At 40.8% G+C, this 16,359-nt stretch overlaps 1 protein-coding gene and 1 pseudogene across 2 annotated transcripts in view; one reads left to right on the top strand and one right to left on the bottom strand.

Moving 5' to 3' along the window:
* Positions 1-16,359, bottom strand: part of SLC38A1 (solute carrier family 38 member 1) — a 70,156-nt gene that overhangs the window by 22,596 nt on the left and 31,201 nt on the right. Inside the window, exon 5 of the mRNA XM_081084130.1 lies at positions 15,048-15,163. Within this exon, the coding sequence (XP_080940256.1) occupies positions 15,048-15,163 (116 nt within the window). The remainder of the gene's footprint in view (positions 1-15,047; positions 15,164-16,359) is intronic.
* LOC308514861 (dnaJ homolog subfamily B member 1-like) lies at positions 15,325-16,337 on the top strand (annotated as a pseudogene). The gene has a single exon. The product of its transcript is annotated as a dnaJ homolog subfamily B member 1-like (transcript).

Here is a 16,359-nt window from a genome sequence, read left to right as displayed (position 1 = left end):
CATCAGAGCCCTCAGGCCTGGGAATCGGACTCCAAAGTCCTTATCACCATCACGCTATGCTGTCCGCCCAAGGCAATGTGCAGAAAATGTGTAGGAATGAGAGCAGAGACAAAAACTTAGCTTAAAATACATCAAACTATTAACAGAGCTCAAGTTTGAACAGTGACACTTTGGATGATTTCTTTATACTTTTTAAATTAATTTCATGCATTTTCAAAAAAGTCTTTAATGATTATCTTACCTTTACAATACAAGTATTGAAACAAAAAAATATAAATAGCCTTTCAAATATTATTATTCCAAACCCTTTTGGGGAGTGTGGTTAAATCCCAAGCTCATTAATATAGCCCCTATTTCATTTAAAGAGCTCACAAAATATGAAAAGCAGCAGAAACATTTAATCATTCAGTCCTGAAGTGGACATCTTAGTCATTAAATTCTGACTAAATTTCAACATCCTAAGGGTCAGAGGCCCAGCACCCTGGGATCTGATAGCATGTGACTGTTTGTAATATTTACCAACTGAACTAAGGAAGGAAAGGATGGTTTTTAAAGGTTGGACAGGGAACAGGTGGTGGTAAATTATTTGTATAATTCATTCTATGTGTTTCCTTGTAGGTAAATCTAAATTCTTTGGTGCAAGCCTCACTGTTGGTTAGATATTTTATTTTGTCTAGAGAAAGAAATATGTATCACTGATGACCAAAGCAAATAATATCTAACAGATTTATTCCTAAAAAGAAAGAAGTATTTAAAAGAGGTATGCAGATGGAACTATAGTTTGTCAGTTTAGTTGACACTTTGTGAGGTTAAACAAGTTAGGAGGAGGCCTGACTTTAAATGAGGAAGTTAATACCAGGAAGAAAGTCATATGCCCATACCACTTTCTGTTTTGCCTATAGTCCTTAGTAGAGCTGCGGGTTTTGTGGGCGCTCCATTTATAACTCTTGGTGTGTCCTTCCTCTTCCTTCCATTCCCAAGAATAACTGGTTTCCCTTCTCCTCAAACCTAGAACCTTCCCATCATTTTAAAATGATGCCCCCTTTATCATACTGTAAACATGTACCTCTTCAGTGACAGAAAAAGTCCATGTGGGATTTTGCACATGTGTGTACAGATAACACACTCTTACCTCTCTGGGGCCTAGAGAATTGACTTGTTATCAGACACATCTTAGATGATTCACCAACTAAGCACAACTGCTCAATTTTTTTTTAAAATATATTTTATTGATTTTTTTACAGAGAGGAAGGGAGAGGGATAGAGAGTTAGAAACATCGATTCAGCTGCCTCCTGCACACCCCCTACTGGGTATGTGCCCGCAACCAAGGTACATGCCCTTGACTGGAATCAAACCCGGGACCCCTCAGTCCGCAGGCTGACGCTCTATCCACTGAGCCAAACCGGTCAGGGCAACTGCTCAATTTTTAAAAACAATGGGTGGGACTCATCTGCTACGATTGTTAACTCTTCCTGTTTACAAAACAGGCACTCATTATTACACAGTACTCATCATTAAATAAAGGAGTGTGCTATACTTGGCATTTTGGACTTCCACTCCATTAGGAATGATGGGTTTGGGGCTTCGTTCATACTTTCCTACTGTTTCCATGGTAACAGTGCACATTTAAGGAGAGATGGGAGAGTTCAGAGGAAGTCTCAATGGGTTTGTTCCCTAGAAATGATCTGTGTCCCTTCCCTTTCCCACCTCCAGTTAGTGTCCTCCAGGGCAAATTACTTAGCCTCTATGAATCTTACTTTATCTACAAAATGAGAATAATAAATAGGATTGTTATAAAGATCCCTTGAAACAATGTGTACGTTATAACTATCTTTTAAAATACATATATTTAAAAAAATAAAAGCCATTCTCAGCTAGCAAGTCATACCAAAAGAGGCTGCAGGTGGCTTTGGCCTGTAGGCTGTCGTTGGCCAATACAGATATGGGTCAGTGATACCATGTGTCTGATGTCCAGTGAAGCCTGTGGCAGTAGAGCAAAGCAAAACTAACTGGCCCTCCCAGGGCCAGTTTTCCCAATCTACTAAACCAACTACCATGCCGGGAGTAATAAAGTTCAAGTTAACCTTGAAAATCCAAACTTCTGCACTCTACTGACCTATTGTGCTGATCCCCACCTGTCCTGGGGGATCACCCAGAACAGTGAACGGAAAAGGCATCCTATGCATCATGGAGGTGAATAATCCTATGAAAACCTTAGTATAGTTAAGTTGCTTCTTGCAAGCTAAGAAAAACGCGGTGCTCCAAAATGTACCGGATGCAACTCAACACCGATAGGACTGAGCTCCATGTACACTCTCTTGCGCATGTGCATGCAGAAACACACTCCTACCTCTCTGGGGCCAAGAGAAGTGACTTCTTGGAACCCCTTATCAGACACATCTTAGATGACTCACCAACTAAGCAAAGCTGCTCAATTTTTAAAAACAATGAGTGGGACTCACCGCCTATGATTGCCAACTCTTTCTGTTTACAAAATAGGCACTCATTTTGTGTAGCACAACGCTCACCACTTTCTCATTTCCCTATTTCTGAAAAGCTTCTTATTCCGGGGCATTTCAATAGAGTTCAGTGGCACTGTCACTGTCCTTTTTACATGTGTTTCAATGTTGGCAAGCCTGAATGTGCCATTTCTCCCCTTCCAGTATTATTATTCCCAAACAAGAGACTCTAATGCCCATGATTTTTGCTGCCAGCTGAAGGACAATTTTCTCTTCAGATCATTTCTAGGGAGCAGTGATTATAACTCAAAGAATTTTAAAAACAAGTAACTGATTGACAAGACAGAAGATGAATGCAACCAACCCATGGACCTCCTAGGATCATCCGGAAGGGCAGGGTTTCCTTACTGACTTCCTCTTTGCCCTGTTTTTAAGACAATTTGGTCTTTCCTTGGGAGGCAAAGAACTTCTGGCTTAGGAATGCACAGAAAAGACAATGTAACATTTACAGGGAATAACTTGAGAAATATCACCCAGACCATCTTTGTTACGTTAAGAGCAAAATTATCTACTTGGTGGGTGTGATTCTAACTTTCTGAAATATATATAAGGTAATAAAGCAATCATAGCTCAGGACTATTGCAATTTCACTCCAGTTTAGTAGAATTTGCTGAAAAAGGTTTAGAGACTTTAGAAAGCTATGCTGACGCAGAACAAACCTCCTGATAATGAGAAGCCCATTTCTGCAACACAACAGTAATGATCAAATACCTATAATAAATGAACAGCACTGAGAGCTATATGTCGATGGATCTATAGCTCCAATTCCATTTCTGTCTATCCCTTGTGTAGGCCCAATTGTAAAACACTGAATTTAAAGCATAAAGGCACCTGACAGTCTGGTCTTAATTTATAGAGACCCTTATTTTTTAGGTTTACCCTTACTGGCATGGCTATTCACTGGCTTGTTTTGTAAACACTGTCATTATAGACAACACGATGTTGCATATTTTTGGTGGTAGGATAATGATAAGTGGTCCACAAAGGTAAATATTGCGAGAGAGACAGGGACAGAGAAACAGAATGAATTCACCTACAATCGAAGCAAACAATCAACAAAGCGAAGGAAATTGCTGTAAACCAACAATGACAACTAGTATCCTTTTTGCAAATAGCAATTTAACAACAAATGCCCTTTTAGCAATGCAATACTAATCTTGAACAGTATTTCTTAACAGAAATACTCTGAACTATTTTGAATTTTCAGATGAAGGAGGCACTCCCGGGAGAGTAACCACAATAACCTTGTGATTATTATCATTACATCTCCACAGCCTACTTAAAATTTGAGGGTGAACTAAACCTTTCAGTTATTTTTTTTTCTTCTGATAAGTTTGCAACAACGATGAGAGCCACTGTTTTGCCCCAAAGACTTGTTTTCCGTTTTGCAAAGTCGAATTCTTACTTATTCATTCACTCGTTTATGTCAGTGAAACATTCTTGAGAATCAGCTACATGGCAAGCACTGTTCTAGATCTTGTTGTGGGGGAGAGGATTGAATTCAACAAAGAAGAATTAGACATTAATCCTGCCTTTGTAGGGCTCACAATTTAATAGGGAAGGTTACCTATATACCTAAATAATGCCTTTCATCTGGAAGAATCAGAGACACATTTTTGGAGATGGCCCCTGACGTGGGCCTTACAGGACCATCAGGATGCACCACGGGACTGCACATCCCCAGGGCATGGGGATGGGGAGGTGGAAAGGCCGAGCTGAGAGGCATGGTGCAGGCAGCCCCTACGGAAAAGAGGGAGGTCACGTGTGGCTGATGCAGAGGCAATCTGAAGGGAGGTAAGGTTGAAAATATAGTTTAGACAGGTCGTACAGCACCCATTTCTCATTCTAGCTCTCATGCGTGGTCTAAATATCTACACTGAAAATATTTTTCTTCTCAAGTTTTCTATAGGTAAGAGGAAAAGGAAAACGTTGCACTCGTTTTATGTTCCCTAAAATACAGCTGATTTTATGTTATCTAAAAAACAGCTTTTTTTAATAGTTCTTTCCCTAACAGCACACAGTGAAAAAGGTAATTTAAAGACTATAAACTTTCCACTCCCAGTCCATCCCCAGACCCCGAATCACTATCCAGAAGTAACCACTGCCAACAGTTTTCTTGGGTTCTCTACCCAGACAGTCTGCAATTTATGCGTATGTACACTATCTCACCCCATGCTCACTTCACCCAACATTCAGTTTGTTTTCACATCACCATATTCCTGGGAAATGTTTTCCATATCAGTATAGAGACAAATCTATTTTACTCTTTTAAAATATCCTAGTTTATGGAACTACTATGCTTATTGGATCAATTTCCTAATAATAAACTTGGCTTTATTTGACTTTGGTGTTACTTGGTTTTTAATTCTTAAATACAAAAAGTTTAGTTAAATCCTTGGAAGAAATTAAATTCAAGGGCTCCTGAAGTCAGTGGGAAATCTTAAATAGCACATGAGGCAAAGTCAGGCACAGTTATGACACATAGGAAGCAGTTCAGAAGATTCATGGGTTTTGCAATATACGTTAGGCACATACGTTACTTGCCATGACCCGGCACGTGACCACCATCCTCCTCCCCCCGCACTACCCCCGCTCCTTGTCTACAATGTGGTATACTCAATATTGTAAAACTCATTACAATTAAGGTGATGGTTCGTGGTGGAACAGGATTAAAATAATTCAGGAATACTGACTGATTCTACAAGGTGATTTAAAAGCGAAAGTATCAACTTGCAAGTTTCCATTGATAAGAATAAAATTCCCCTCGGGATGTACATAAATAATGTAAGTTTGGTTTCTGAAGAAGGCATCACTAAAAGTAGTGTCTTAGATCACACAGGTTCTAGAGTCCAGGTGGAATCCTGGCTCCCATACTTTCTAAGTCATTATCAAGCCTCAGTTCCTTCACCTGTAAAATGGCACTGATATTTATAGTGCTATTGGTGGAGACCAAATGAGATAACATAGCATATGTGGGGTGGGGCAAAAGTAGGTTTACAGCTGTTCCTATGGAAAATAATACAATAATTATAAATTATCTATTTGTATAAAAACCCTGGGTGTAACATGTCACGTCTGAAGCTCGACCAACCGGAAGCAAGTCAGTCCTGCAGGGGCTGTCTTGGAAACAGCTGTGCCCTCCCCGAGCTGTTTCCTGCGAGGGCGAGGTTTCAGGCAGGAACCTGGCCTCGGAGCGTGGACGCAATGAGTTCTGGGTCCTCTTAGCCACAGCTGTGCCCTCCCTGAGCTGTTTCTGGTAAGGGCAAGGTTTGAGGCAGGAACTGGCTTTCAGAGCATGGAGGCACTGAGTCCTGGGTCGCGTTGCCAAGGGCTGCGCCCTGCCCGAGCTGTTTCCCAGGAGGGCGAGGTTTGAGGCAGGAACCGGCCCTTGGAGTGTGGAGGCATATCTTTATAAAGTTTTAATACATTATATAAGAGGTCGTGGTGGTAGTTTTACCCACAGTGTCTACAGGAACTGCTGCAAATTTATTTCTCGGTGGAAGCACCTTTCATTCCCAATATAAATTACCTATTCCATTAAATGAAACTTCAATTTCTAGACTCGATATAAACAGTGAAGTTGCTAAAACTATTAAAAAGGCCCAACTTCTCATTATTGATGAATGCACCATGGCATCCAGTCATGCTATAAACCCCATAGACAGATTACTAAGAGAAATTTGAAGGTTGTATTTGGTGGGACAATTCTCCTTCTTGGAGGGGATTTTCGACAATGTCTCAGTATTGTACTGAATGCTATGCAATCAGACATAGTACAAACGAGTTTAAAGTACTGTAATGTTTGGGGATGTTTCAGAAAGTTGCCTCTTACAACAAATATGAGACCAGAGGATTCTGCTTATAGTGAATGGTTAGTAAAACTTGGAGATGGCAAACTTGATAGCAGTTTTCATTTAGGAATGGATATTATTGAAATCCCCTGTGAAATGATTTGTAATGGACGTATTATTGAAGCTACCTTTGGAAATACTATATCTATAGATAATATTAAAAATGTATCTAAATGTGCGATTCTTTGTCCAAAAAATGAGGACGTTTAAAGATTAAATGAAGATATTTTGGATAAGGAAAGTAGGGGAGGGCGGGGTAAGGGGAAGAGATCAACCAAAGGACTTGTATACATGTATATAAGCCAAACCAATGGACATGGACAACAGGGGGATGGGAGCATGAGTGTGCGGGGCGGGGGGGGGGGGGGAGGTTGGGGGTTAATGGGGGGGATGAGGACACATTTGCAATACCTTAACTAATAATAAAAAAATAAAAATAATAAAAAAAGATATTTTGGGTATACTCGATGGGGATTTTCACACATATTTGAGTGATGATTCCATTGATTCAACAGATGATGCTAAAAAGGAAAATTTTCCCATCAAATTTATTAATAATATTATTCCTTCAGTAATGCCGTGTCATAAATTAAAATTAAAAGTGGGTGCAATCATTATGCTATTGAGAAATCTTAATAGTAAATGGGGTCTTTGTAATGGTACCAGATTTATTATCAAAAGATTACAAGCTAACATTATCGAAGCTGAACTATTAATAGGATCTGCAGAGGGAGAGGTTGTTCTGATTCCAAGAATTGATTTGTCCTCGTCTGACACTGGCCTCCCATTTAAATTGATTCAATGACAGTTTCCCGTGATGCCAGCATTTGTGATGACTATTAATAAATCACAAGGACAAACTCTAGACAGAGTAGGCATATTCCTACCTGAACCTGTTTTTGCATATGGTCAGTTACATGTTGCTTTCTCTTGAGTTCGAAGAGCATGTGACGTTAAAGTTCTAAATATTTCAGCACTAGGGAAATTAGTCAAGCACTCTGAAAGTGTTTTCACCCTTAATGTGGTGTACAGGGAGATATTAGAATAAGTTTAATCACTTTATCAGTCATTGTTTGCATCACTGTTGTTTTTATATCATGTTTTTGTTGTTTTCATATCATGTTTTTGTTGTTGTTATATCATGCCTCCGTTGTTGTTATATCCTTTTGTTATTGTTTATTTATTAATAAATTTATATATTATTTTCATATACATTTTACTAATTTTTTTTCATCTCTCACACTTCTATTATAGAGAAAGGGCAAATAGCAATATTGAAATATTTCCACTAATTAATTCCCTTTTAATGTGCACAAATTTCGTGCACTGGGCCACTAGTAATACAATAATAAACTCCGTGTTTCACGTACTCACAACTGTGAACCTACTTTTGCTCCACCCTGTATAGTTACCATTCTATAAATTTTAACCATTATAGTGACTACCTAATGAATACTTTAACAAGAATTTACTATATAGTGTAAATATATAGCAGGCACTACTGGTGTGCTCTCTCTCTGTTTCACACACACACACACACACACACACACACACAAAACCCATCTCTTTTTTTAAAATATATTTTTATTGATTTCGGAGAGGAAGGGAGAGGGAAAGAGAGACAGAAACATCAATGATGAGAGAGAATCACTGATCGGCTGCCTCTTGCACCTCCCCGCACCAACTGGGGATCGAGCCCACAACCCAGGCATGTGCTCTTGACCAGAATGGAACCTGGGACCCTTCAGTGTTCAGTTCGATGCTCTTTCCACTAAGCCTAACTAGCTGGGCGCTATTAACTTCTCATACATAGCAGCCCTGTGGGTTGATATTAATTAACAAATGTCTTCTTGCATACTACTTTTCAAAGTGTGCTTTTAGATACATTATCTTTTTTATTCTAACACTACCCAAGTGAGATAGAAAATGAAAAACAAGACCCACAAAAGGCTGGTGTTATAATCAACCAAAATAAAGTTTAAACTATTGTTTATTCAGATGTTGTTTCACTGAGCATTTCAAACAGATTGCCCATAAACCCAGTGTTTACAAATAACTATGCTATCTCTTCAAGCTCTCAAAAATGTAATGAGAAACATATGTACTACTATTTGTAATACTTTAAACAATAACATAAATTTAAAAAATGTCATGAGAACAACATAGACTGATGAAAAGGGACAGATCCAAAGACTGAGAAACAGCAATCAGGCTATCAATCTCCAGAAGGAAAGTAGGGGAGGGCGGGGTAAGGGGAAGAGATCAACCGAAGGACTTGTATACATGTATATAAGCCAAACCAATGGACATGGACAACAGGGGAATGGGAGCATGAGTGTGCGGGGCGGGGGGTGGGAGGGTGGGGGGCGGGGGGAGGTTAGGGGTTAATGGGGGGGATGAGGACACATTTGTAATACCTTAACTAATAAAAAAAAATGTCATGAGTTACATTCTCCTTTTTAGTGGTTTTAAACTTAAAGGCTACATTATTAAAATAATAATAAATAATATTACATGCTAAGAAGTTATGGAAAAATATTAAGTAGTTATTGCTTAACAGATTCTGTATGGTGCAATAAACCTCTCCTTTACCTAACACTATGAGGAGGTGATATATTCTAAAGTAATTCATTTTCTATAAAATATATGCCTTTTATAGAAATCTTCAGATAATGGAACTTTCCTATTTTGGGCTGGGGTAAAGGAGATAGTATTGTAAAACAAAACAAGACAAACCAAAGCCCACCATTCTTCCATGCCACTATTTACTTTCATGCCAATCCCTACTTTTGCTTTGATGGAATTATGGGAAGGCTGTGTAAGAAGATTAGCGATAGAAGAGGCAGTCACAGTGGAAGGGATTTCTTCAGAACCCATTGCCTTTCCTTGGATCTCCACTCTCAGGAAAACTCAACTCAACAGGTGCATATCACCCTGAGGAATTTGTGCCTCGGCATATTCCCAAATTGCTGCTTCAGGATACAGCCCCATTTTGTTTCCAAAAGACAACTATACCTTCCGATCAAATGTAAACTGGGATTCCTCACTCCCACACTTCCTGTTCCTCAGAATTATGAGGCCTCAGAGTTCAGGAGAACACAAAACCTCACAGCATTCTTACAACAGGGCAGAATTCCCTGAATCTGCCCTATTTGAATCAGATGTGTGTCGAACAGGGATGACAGCCATGATGGTTAGGCTGAAAAATAATGAGCCCCCAAGTCATCCAAGGAAAAGCAATCACCCCAGCAAGTTTCCAGAGGAGCCCCGTGAAGAGCCCGCAGCCAGGCTCAGTGAGACACAGAGGAGCCTTCCCAGCTGCTTTTCTAAAGAAGCCTGGACAGGCTTGGACTCTTGTTCCTTGTTGGCCGATAGGAGTCTGGAACAGGGCCCTGTACCAGATGAAATGTCCTGATCCTGCCAACTGCTTCTTGGCTTTGAGCAGCTGTGGGAGCAGCTGGTTTTACAACACACAGAGTGAGTCCTTGTTCTGAAGGAGGAGGGTTCTACCTGCTGTGAGAAACTTAGAAGTTTGGGTTCTTTATATACAACTACCTTCATGAGCTGTAACCTGAAGATTGGTGTGTTGTGCTTGCTATTCGAGTATAACCAAATGATCTACAATAGTTTTATCCAGGGGAAATCTTCCTGCGATGATAAAAGTCAAGTTTATCCAATTATTTGCTTTCAATCAGAAATTAAAGAGTCATGAGATAAGAAATCAATTATGCCTGCACCAGTATAATTAAAAACCAACTGAATTCCAGGAATCATAGACTTCCCAGTAGAGAGATTTTTTTTAAAAGGTATAAAACCTATAGGAGAGTAAAAACTTGAGAGGAGACAACAATAACAAAATGTCAACAGCTGAAAAGTAGCAGAGCTGAATCTTAAATTGGCAGTGGAGAAAGCCAAGGCTAATCCAGTTTATACCACAGAATTCCCAAAAGACCCTGGGGGCATTACTGGAAGTAGGTAACAATGGCAGGGCTAAAATAAAAGAGGATCTGTTTAACTTCTTTTAAGAAATGGCTAGATTCCCCAGACCAAGCATCTACTCTGAAAAGCTGTGTGACTACACCTCTCCCATCCTGGCAAAAGATACGTATCCCAAGTTACACTCTCTGGAAAGTATAAAATATAAGTCTCCGGGTGAGAGTCTCAGCACAACTTGTGGGGGAGGGGGAACTATAATGAACACGGGGATTGGGTAAACACACACACACTGAGATAGTCACCCCAACCCTTTGCCACCACATGGTTTCCAGAAAGATGGCAGCAACGCCCAGACCCTCCCGGCAGGTGACTGGAAGCTCTCTGGGCGATTTGAACAGCCAAAGAGAAACCCACACTGGTGGTCCCACAAGGAAAGAGCCATTAACAGCACCTCAAGTAAAGCCAGTGCCAACAAGCCCCATCAAAGTGTATCAGGCTCAAATTAACTTTGCCCTCCCTCCCCACTCTTGAATATAACAGACAAAGAAGGATGACTTGACATTGGAAGAAAGATTCTAAAATGAAAGATAAGAGTCCAAAACAAACAACAGGAATACAATCAGTAGAATTCAAATTGTTGGAAACTCTATATGACAAATGGCCTGGTTTCTTCAAAAAATAAAATGCATGGAAAAAAGGAGAGAGAAAAGGGGAAACTATAGATTGAAAGAGACTTAAAACACATATCAACCAATTGTGCTATATGGACCGGACCCTATTTGAGTATTGATTTGAACAATCCAAGTGGTTTCTTAAAAATGAGATAACCAGAGCAATTTAAATATTGGTCGGATGTTTGGTGATACTAAGAAACTGTTGTTAATTTTTTAGATATGACATATTATAGTTGTTTTAACAGTCCTTATATTTTAGAGAAAAATGTTGAAATATTTATGGATGAAATTATATGATAGCTGAGATTTGCTTCAAGACTGTCTGGGTAAGGAGACTGACTGAACAAGCGTGGCTATGGGATGAAGAAAACATGAAAATCTTTTATATTATCTTTACTGTATGTTTGAAATTTTCAATAACAAAGAAAACTATGGCCCTAACCAGTTTGGCTCAATGGATAGAGCAGGGGTGGGCAAACTTTTTGACTCGAGGGCCACAATGCGTTCTTAAACTGGACCGGAGGGCCGGAACAAAAGCATGGATGGAGTGTTTGTGTGAACTAATATAAGTTCAAAGTAAACATCATTACATAAAAGGGTACAGTCTTTTTTTTTTTTTTTTTTTTTAGTTTTATTCATTTCAAACGGGCCGTAGTTTGCCCACGGCTGGGATAGAGCATCAGCCTGTGGACTGAAGGGTCCCAGGTTCGATTCCAGTCAAGGGCATGTACCTTGGTTGAGGGCATATCCCCAGTGGGGAGTGTGCAGGAGCCAGCTGATCTGTGTTTCTCTCTCATCGATGTTTCTAACTCTCTATCTCTCTCCCTTCCTCTCTGTAAAAAGTCAATAAAATATATTTTTAAAAAAAAGAAAAAAAGAAAACTATCATTAGAATCCTCAGAGAAGACAAAATCATAAAACAGAAAAAAATAACATAAAAAGAAAGATTCAAAGAATTTTTAAAAGATCCTGTAAATAAATAAAAGAAATAAAACATTTAGTAAAGAGTTAAAGAAAAAAAATTGAGGACATATCCCAGAAAGTACAGTGAAAAATTATAGAAATGAAAATAAAGAAAAGAATAAAAATTAGAGGAATAGTTCTCTAATGTTTAAAATCTTGGTAACAGTTCCAGAAAGAGTGAAAAGAGAAAGAGGAAGAAGGAATTCATCAACACAATAATGAAGGAAAATGTCCCAAAACTGAAGACCACGAATTTCTAAAAGAAAAGAATGGATTCCAGCCAGGTGTGTCTTAGTGGGGTTGAGTGTGGACTCAACCAGGAGGTCATGGTTCAATTCTTAGTCAGGGAACATGCCCGAGTTGCGTGCTTGATCCTCAGTGGGGAACGTGTGGGAGGCAGCCAATCGATGATTCTTGGTCATCATTGATGTTTCTATCTCTCTCTGCCTCACCCTTCCTCTCTGAAATCAATACAAAATCCAAAAGGGTAATATGCAAAGTGACCCTAACATCAGAACCACTGAGAATGACTGGTCACTATGACACACACTAACCACCAGGGGGCAGACGCTCAATTCAGGAGCTGCCCCCTGGTGGTCAGTGTGCTCCCACAGGGAGAGCTCTGCTCAGCCACAAGCCAGGCTGCCAGCTGCCAGCACAGAGGTGGTGGCGGGAGCCTCTCCTGCCTCCTCAGCAGCGCTAAGGATGTCCAACTGCAACTTAGGCCTGCTCCCCGGTGGCAAGTGGACAATCCCCGAGGGCTCCAGGGCTGCCAGAGGGATGTCTGACTGCCAGCTTAGGCCCGATTCCCCGGGGGAGCGGGCCTAAGCCAGCAGGTGGACATCCCCCGAGGGGTCCCAGACTGCAAGAGGGCACAGGCTGGGCTGAGGGACACCCCCCCATGCCCTGCCCCAGTACACAAATTTTTGTGCACCAGGCCTCTAGTATATATTTAAGTATAAAAGAAAAGAAAAGAATGTGGCAATTTCCTAACTCAGTGGATGAAACAGGCTTACATAAAGACACATCGCTGGAAACTGCAAAACATTGGGAGCAGAGATTTGACAAGTTTTCAGAAAAAGAAAAACAAAAACTCTGGCTATATTTGAAATATCAGGAATCAGAAGCATATAGGACTTCACAACACAAAAAACTAGAAAGCAATGAAGTAATACTTTCAAAATTCAGAAGGAAAATTATTGCCAATCTATAATTTCTATATCCAACAAAACCACCAATTAAAGGTGAAGGCAGAATAAAAACATTTTTCAGACATGAAGACCTCAAACATTTTATTTCTATTCATCCTTTCTCAACAACAAAGGCAAGGAAGTAAATACAGAAAGAGGAAGAAATGAAATACAGGAAACAAGGGGTCTAGCAGAGGAGAGAGGTGAAGGGAATTCCCAGAATAGTGACAAATAAAGATTTCAAAATAAAAGTTACTATCTATGACTCAGTTCCCTTGTCTGTGGAACAGGGAGCTAACAATAGTACCCGTCTCAGACTTGTAAGGATTCAGCATAAAACACTTAGAGTAGAACCTTGGCACAAAGTAAGAGCTACAGGGTATTATCATTATCAAAGAGTTAACTCTATATTAACATATAACTATTTAACATATTACAATAGCTTAAAAAAAGAAATAAATCAATGTAAAACACATTTCTGAACTGAACATACTTCCAGCTTTGGAATGACTAAAAATAGTCGCAGAACCACAGGGTTTAGGAGGTTGGCAGGGTTCTGAGATTTTTCCAGTGTAATTTTCTTGTTTTAAAGGGTCGGAAATTGAAGTTCAGAGTGGCTAACCTGCTTCAGACTACACAGGCATTTAGAAGAGGAGCTGGACTGGCAGTCAGCTGTTTCATGTCATCGCACTAAAAATCAGAAGCGCAGCTAGCCTCAGAGGGTCACACATACAAACAAAATCACAACAGAAATAGTTTGTCCAATTCAGTGATTGTGTCCTACAACCAGGCACTGCGCTCAAATATACATAAGCAGAAAGGCCACACAGAGCTATTCAGGGCAAAAAAGAGAGGAAGCTACTAGTTAGGTTGACATTAAGGAAGAAAAAGTATTGAATTCATTGCCCAGGAAGGACACCTCAGGTGATTTTACACACAAAAGTGAGAATATTAATCCCTAATGTTCTGGGCCAATATTAGGCAGCATGGATGGGCATTGCTGATCCATGAGTAAAAGGATGGGAAGCAGTGCATATCCATCACAGTTTTCTAAATCTTTCTAAAGGAATACCCACCATTTTTAGAAATAGTAGTCTTTTTGGTCATTGCTACCAAAGTAATGATGCTCTCATCAGAATGATCTGGCAATGAGGACCACTGAGCAAGGCCAATGAAGAGCGTGAGTAGTGAGGGGAGAAAAGGCAAGATCCTGGGAGAAGAAAATTTCTTCCCTGTCTTATCAGGCAAAGCACCACTGAGACTCCTTTGAGGTTTGAGAGGGTGAGAATTTTCCTGGTAGAAATTCTATGGTATGTCTTCATCTTCCAACTGAAAATAAGCCCTCTGTGCATTGGCACAAAGTTCCACTTATCAGCTTGAGATGAACTTATTTTAAAAGAAAATTGCCCATTAACTTTTCACTGAACTGCAGAAGAAAAGTACATGCTAATTTCTCTTCTTTAAAACACTATAAACTTCTATGCTTCTTGAATATTTATTCAAACAATGTCTAATTACTTTTGGATACAGTAAATGTTCCAAAGCAATCCAAATACTACAGTGGTGACCAGTTGGATTAAACACCTCTTAATATTTTGACCATTTAACAGATTTAAAGTGACAGGCAAAAAGTTCAAAAATACAAAAAATGCTTTTAATCCTTTTTATAAATGCCTATTTTGGTATTTGTAATTAATAAGATTTTCTCCTTTCACTTTCTTATAAACATTGGGTGCAGCCTGGAAAATCATTCAAATAAAAATACAAAAGCATGTACTGGTAACTTAGCAAAGTTAGTAAAAACATAAAAAGAAATAAAAACTTTAAAATATTTCCTATTTATTCTGTGCTTGAACAGAAACATACAGAAAACACAGTTTAAAACTGAAAAATGCCGCAATGTCAACACTCACAGAAAAAGTAGGATTCCGGTGTTTGCCAGGGCGAAGGCGAGTCCCAAAATCCCACTGCCCATAATGGCGTTGCTCAGGTTAAACACAGACATGCCTAACGAGGTGGTTCCTGGAATCTGAACAAAGAGACAAACATTCACACTAAGCAGGACAGTCCCCAAACCTGTTCATCACACCAAAGCCTTTAAAGCACTATTAGAAACCAACACAAATTAAATTCAAGAAAACCTTCTTGGGGGGACACCGACAGCAGGGCAGCAGGTCGCAGGCGGGGGCCATGGGAAAAGACTATTACCAGACGCTGGGCCCGGCCCGCGGCGGGTGGGACAGGAGGTCAGTGGGCCGGCCGCCGCCAGGCGCTGCGCTGCCACCCGGACAAGGGCCAGGAGCCCGGACGGACGAGGAGAAGTTCAAGGAAGTCGCCGAGGCCTCCGACCTGCTCAGCGACCTCGCAAGCGGAGGTCCACCGCTGCGGAGGGGAGGCCTCAGGGCGGTGACCCCAGGGGTGGAAGCGGGGCGCTGCTAACGGCACCTCCTTTAGCTACACATTCCATGGGGACCCTCGGGCCGTTTGCTGAGTTCTTCGGTGTCCGAAATCCCTTTGACACCTTTTTTGGACAGAGGAACGGGGAAGAAGGCGTGGGCATGGAGGACCCGTCCTCTGGCTTCCCCATGGGCATGGGTGGCTTCACCAACATGAGCTTGGTCTGCTCCCGCCCTGCCCAAGAGCCCACCCGAAAGAAGCAAGACCCCCCTGTCACCCATGACCTTAGGGTCTCCCTTAAAGAGACCTACAGCGGCTGTACCAAGAAGATGAAGATCTCCCGTAAAAGGCTGAACCCCGATGGGAACAGCATTCGCCACGAAGACAAAATCTTGACCATTGAAGTGAAACCGGGGTGGAAAGAAGGGACCAAAAAAAATCACCTTCCCCAAGGAGGGAGACCAGGCCTCTAACAACATTCCAGCTGACATCGTCTTGGTTTTAAAGGACAAGCCACACAACATCTTTAAGAGAGATGGCTCTGCTGTCATTGACCCAGCCAGGGTCACCCTTCGGGAGCTCTGTGTGGCTGTTCTGTGAATGTCCCCACTCTGGGCGGCAGGACCATACCCATCGTGTTCAAAGATGTCATCAGGCCTGGCATGCGGCGAAAAGTTCCTGAAGGCCTCCCTCTCCCCAAAACACCCGAGAAACGCGGGGACCTCATTATTGAGTTTGAAGTGATCTTCCCCAAAAGGATTCCCCAGACGTCAAGAACCATACGTGAGCAGGTTCTTCCAAAATAGCCACCTGTGTTCCCCAAGGACA

The sequence above is a fragment of the Myotis nattereri genome, assembly GCF_964212035.1.
Source record: "Myotis nattereri genome assembly, chromosome: 2".
Classification (NCBI taxonomy): domain Eukaryota; kingdom Metazoa; phylum Chordata; class Mammalia; order Chiroptera; family Vespertilionidae; genus Myotis; species Myotis nattereri.
This window is presented reverse-complemented; position numbering and strand designations above follow the sequence as displayed.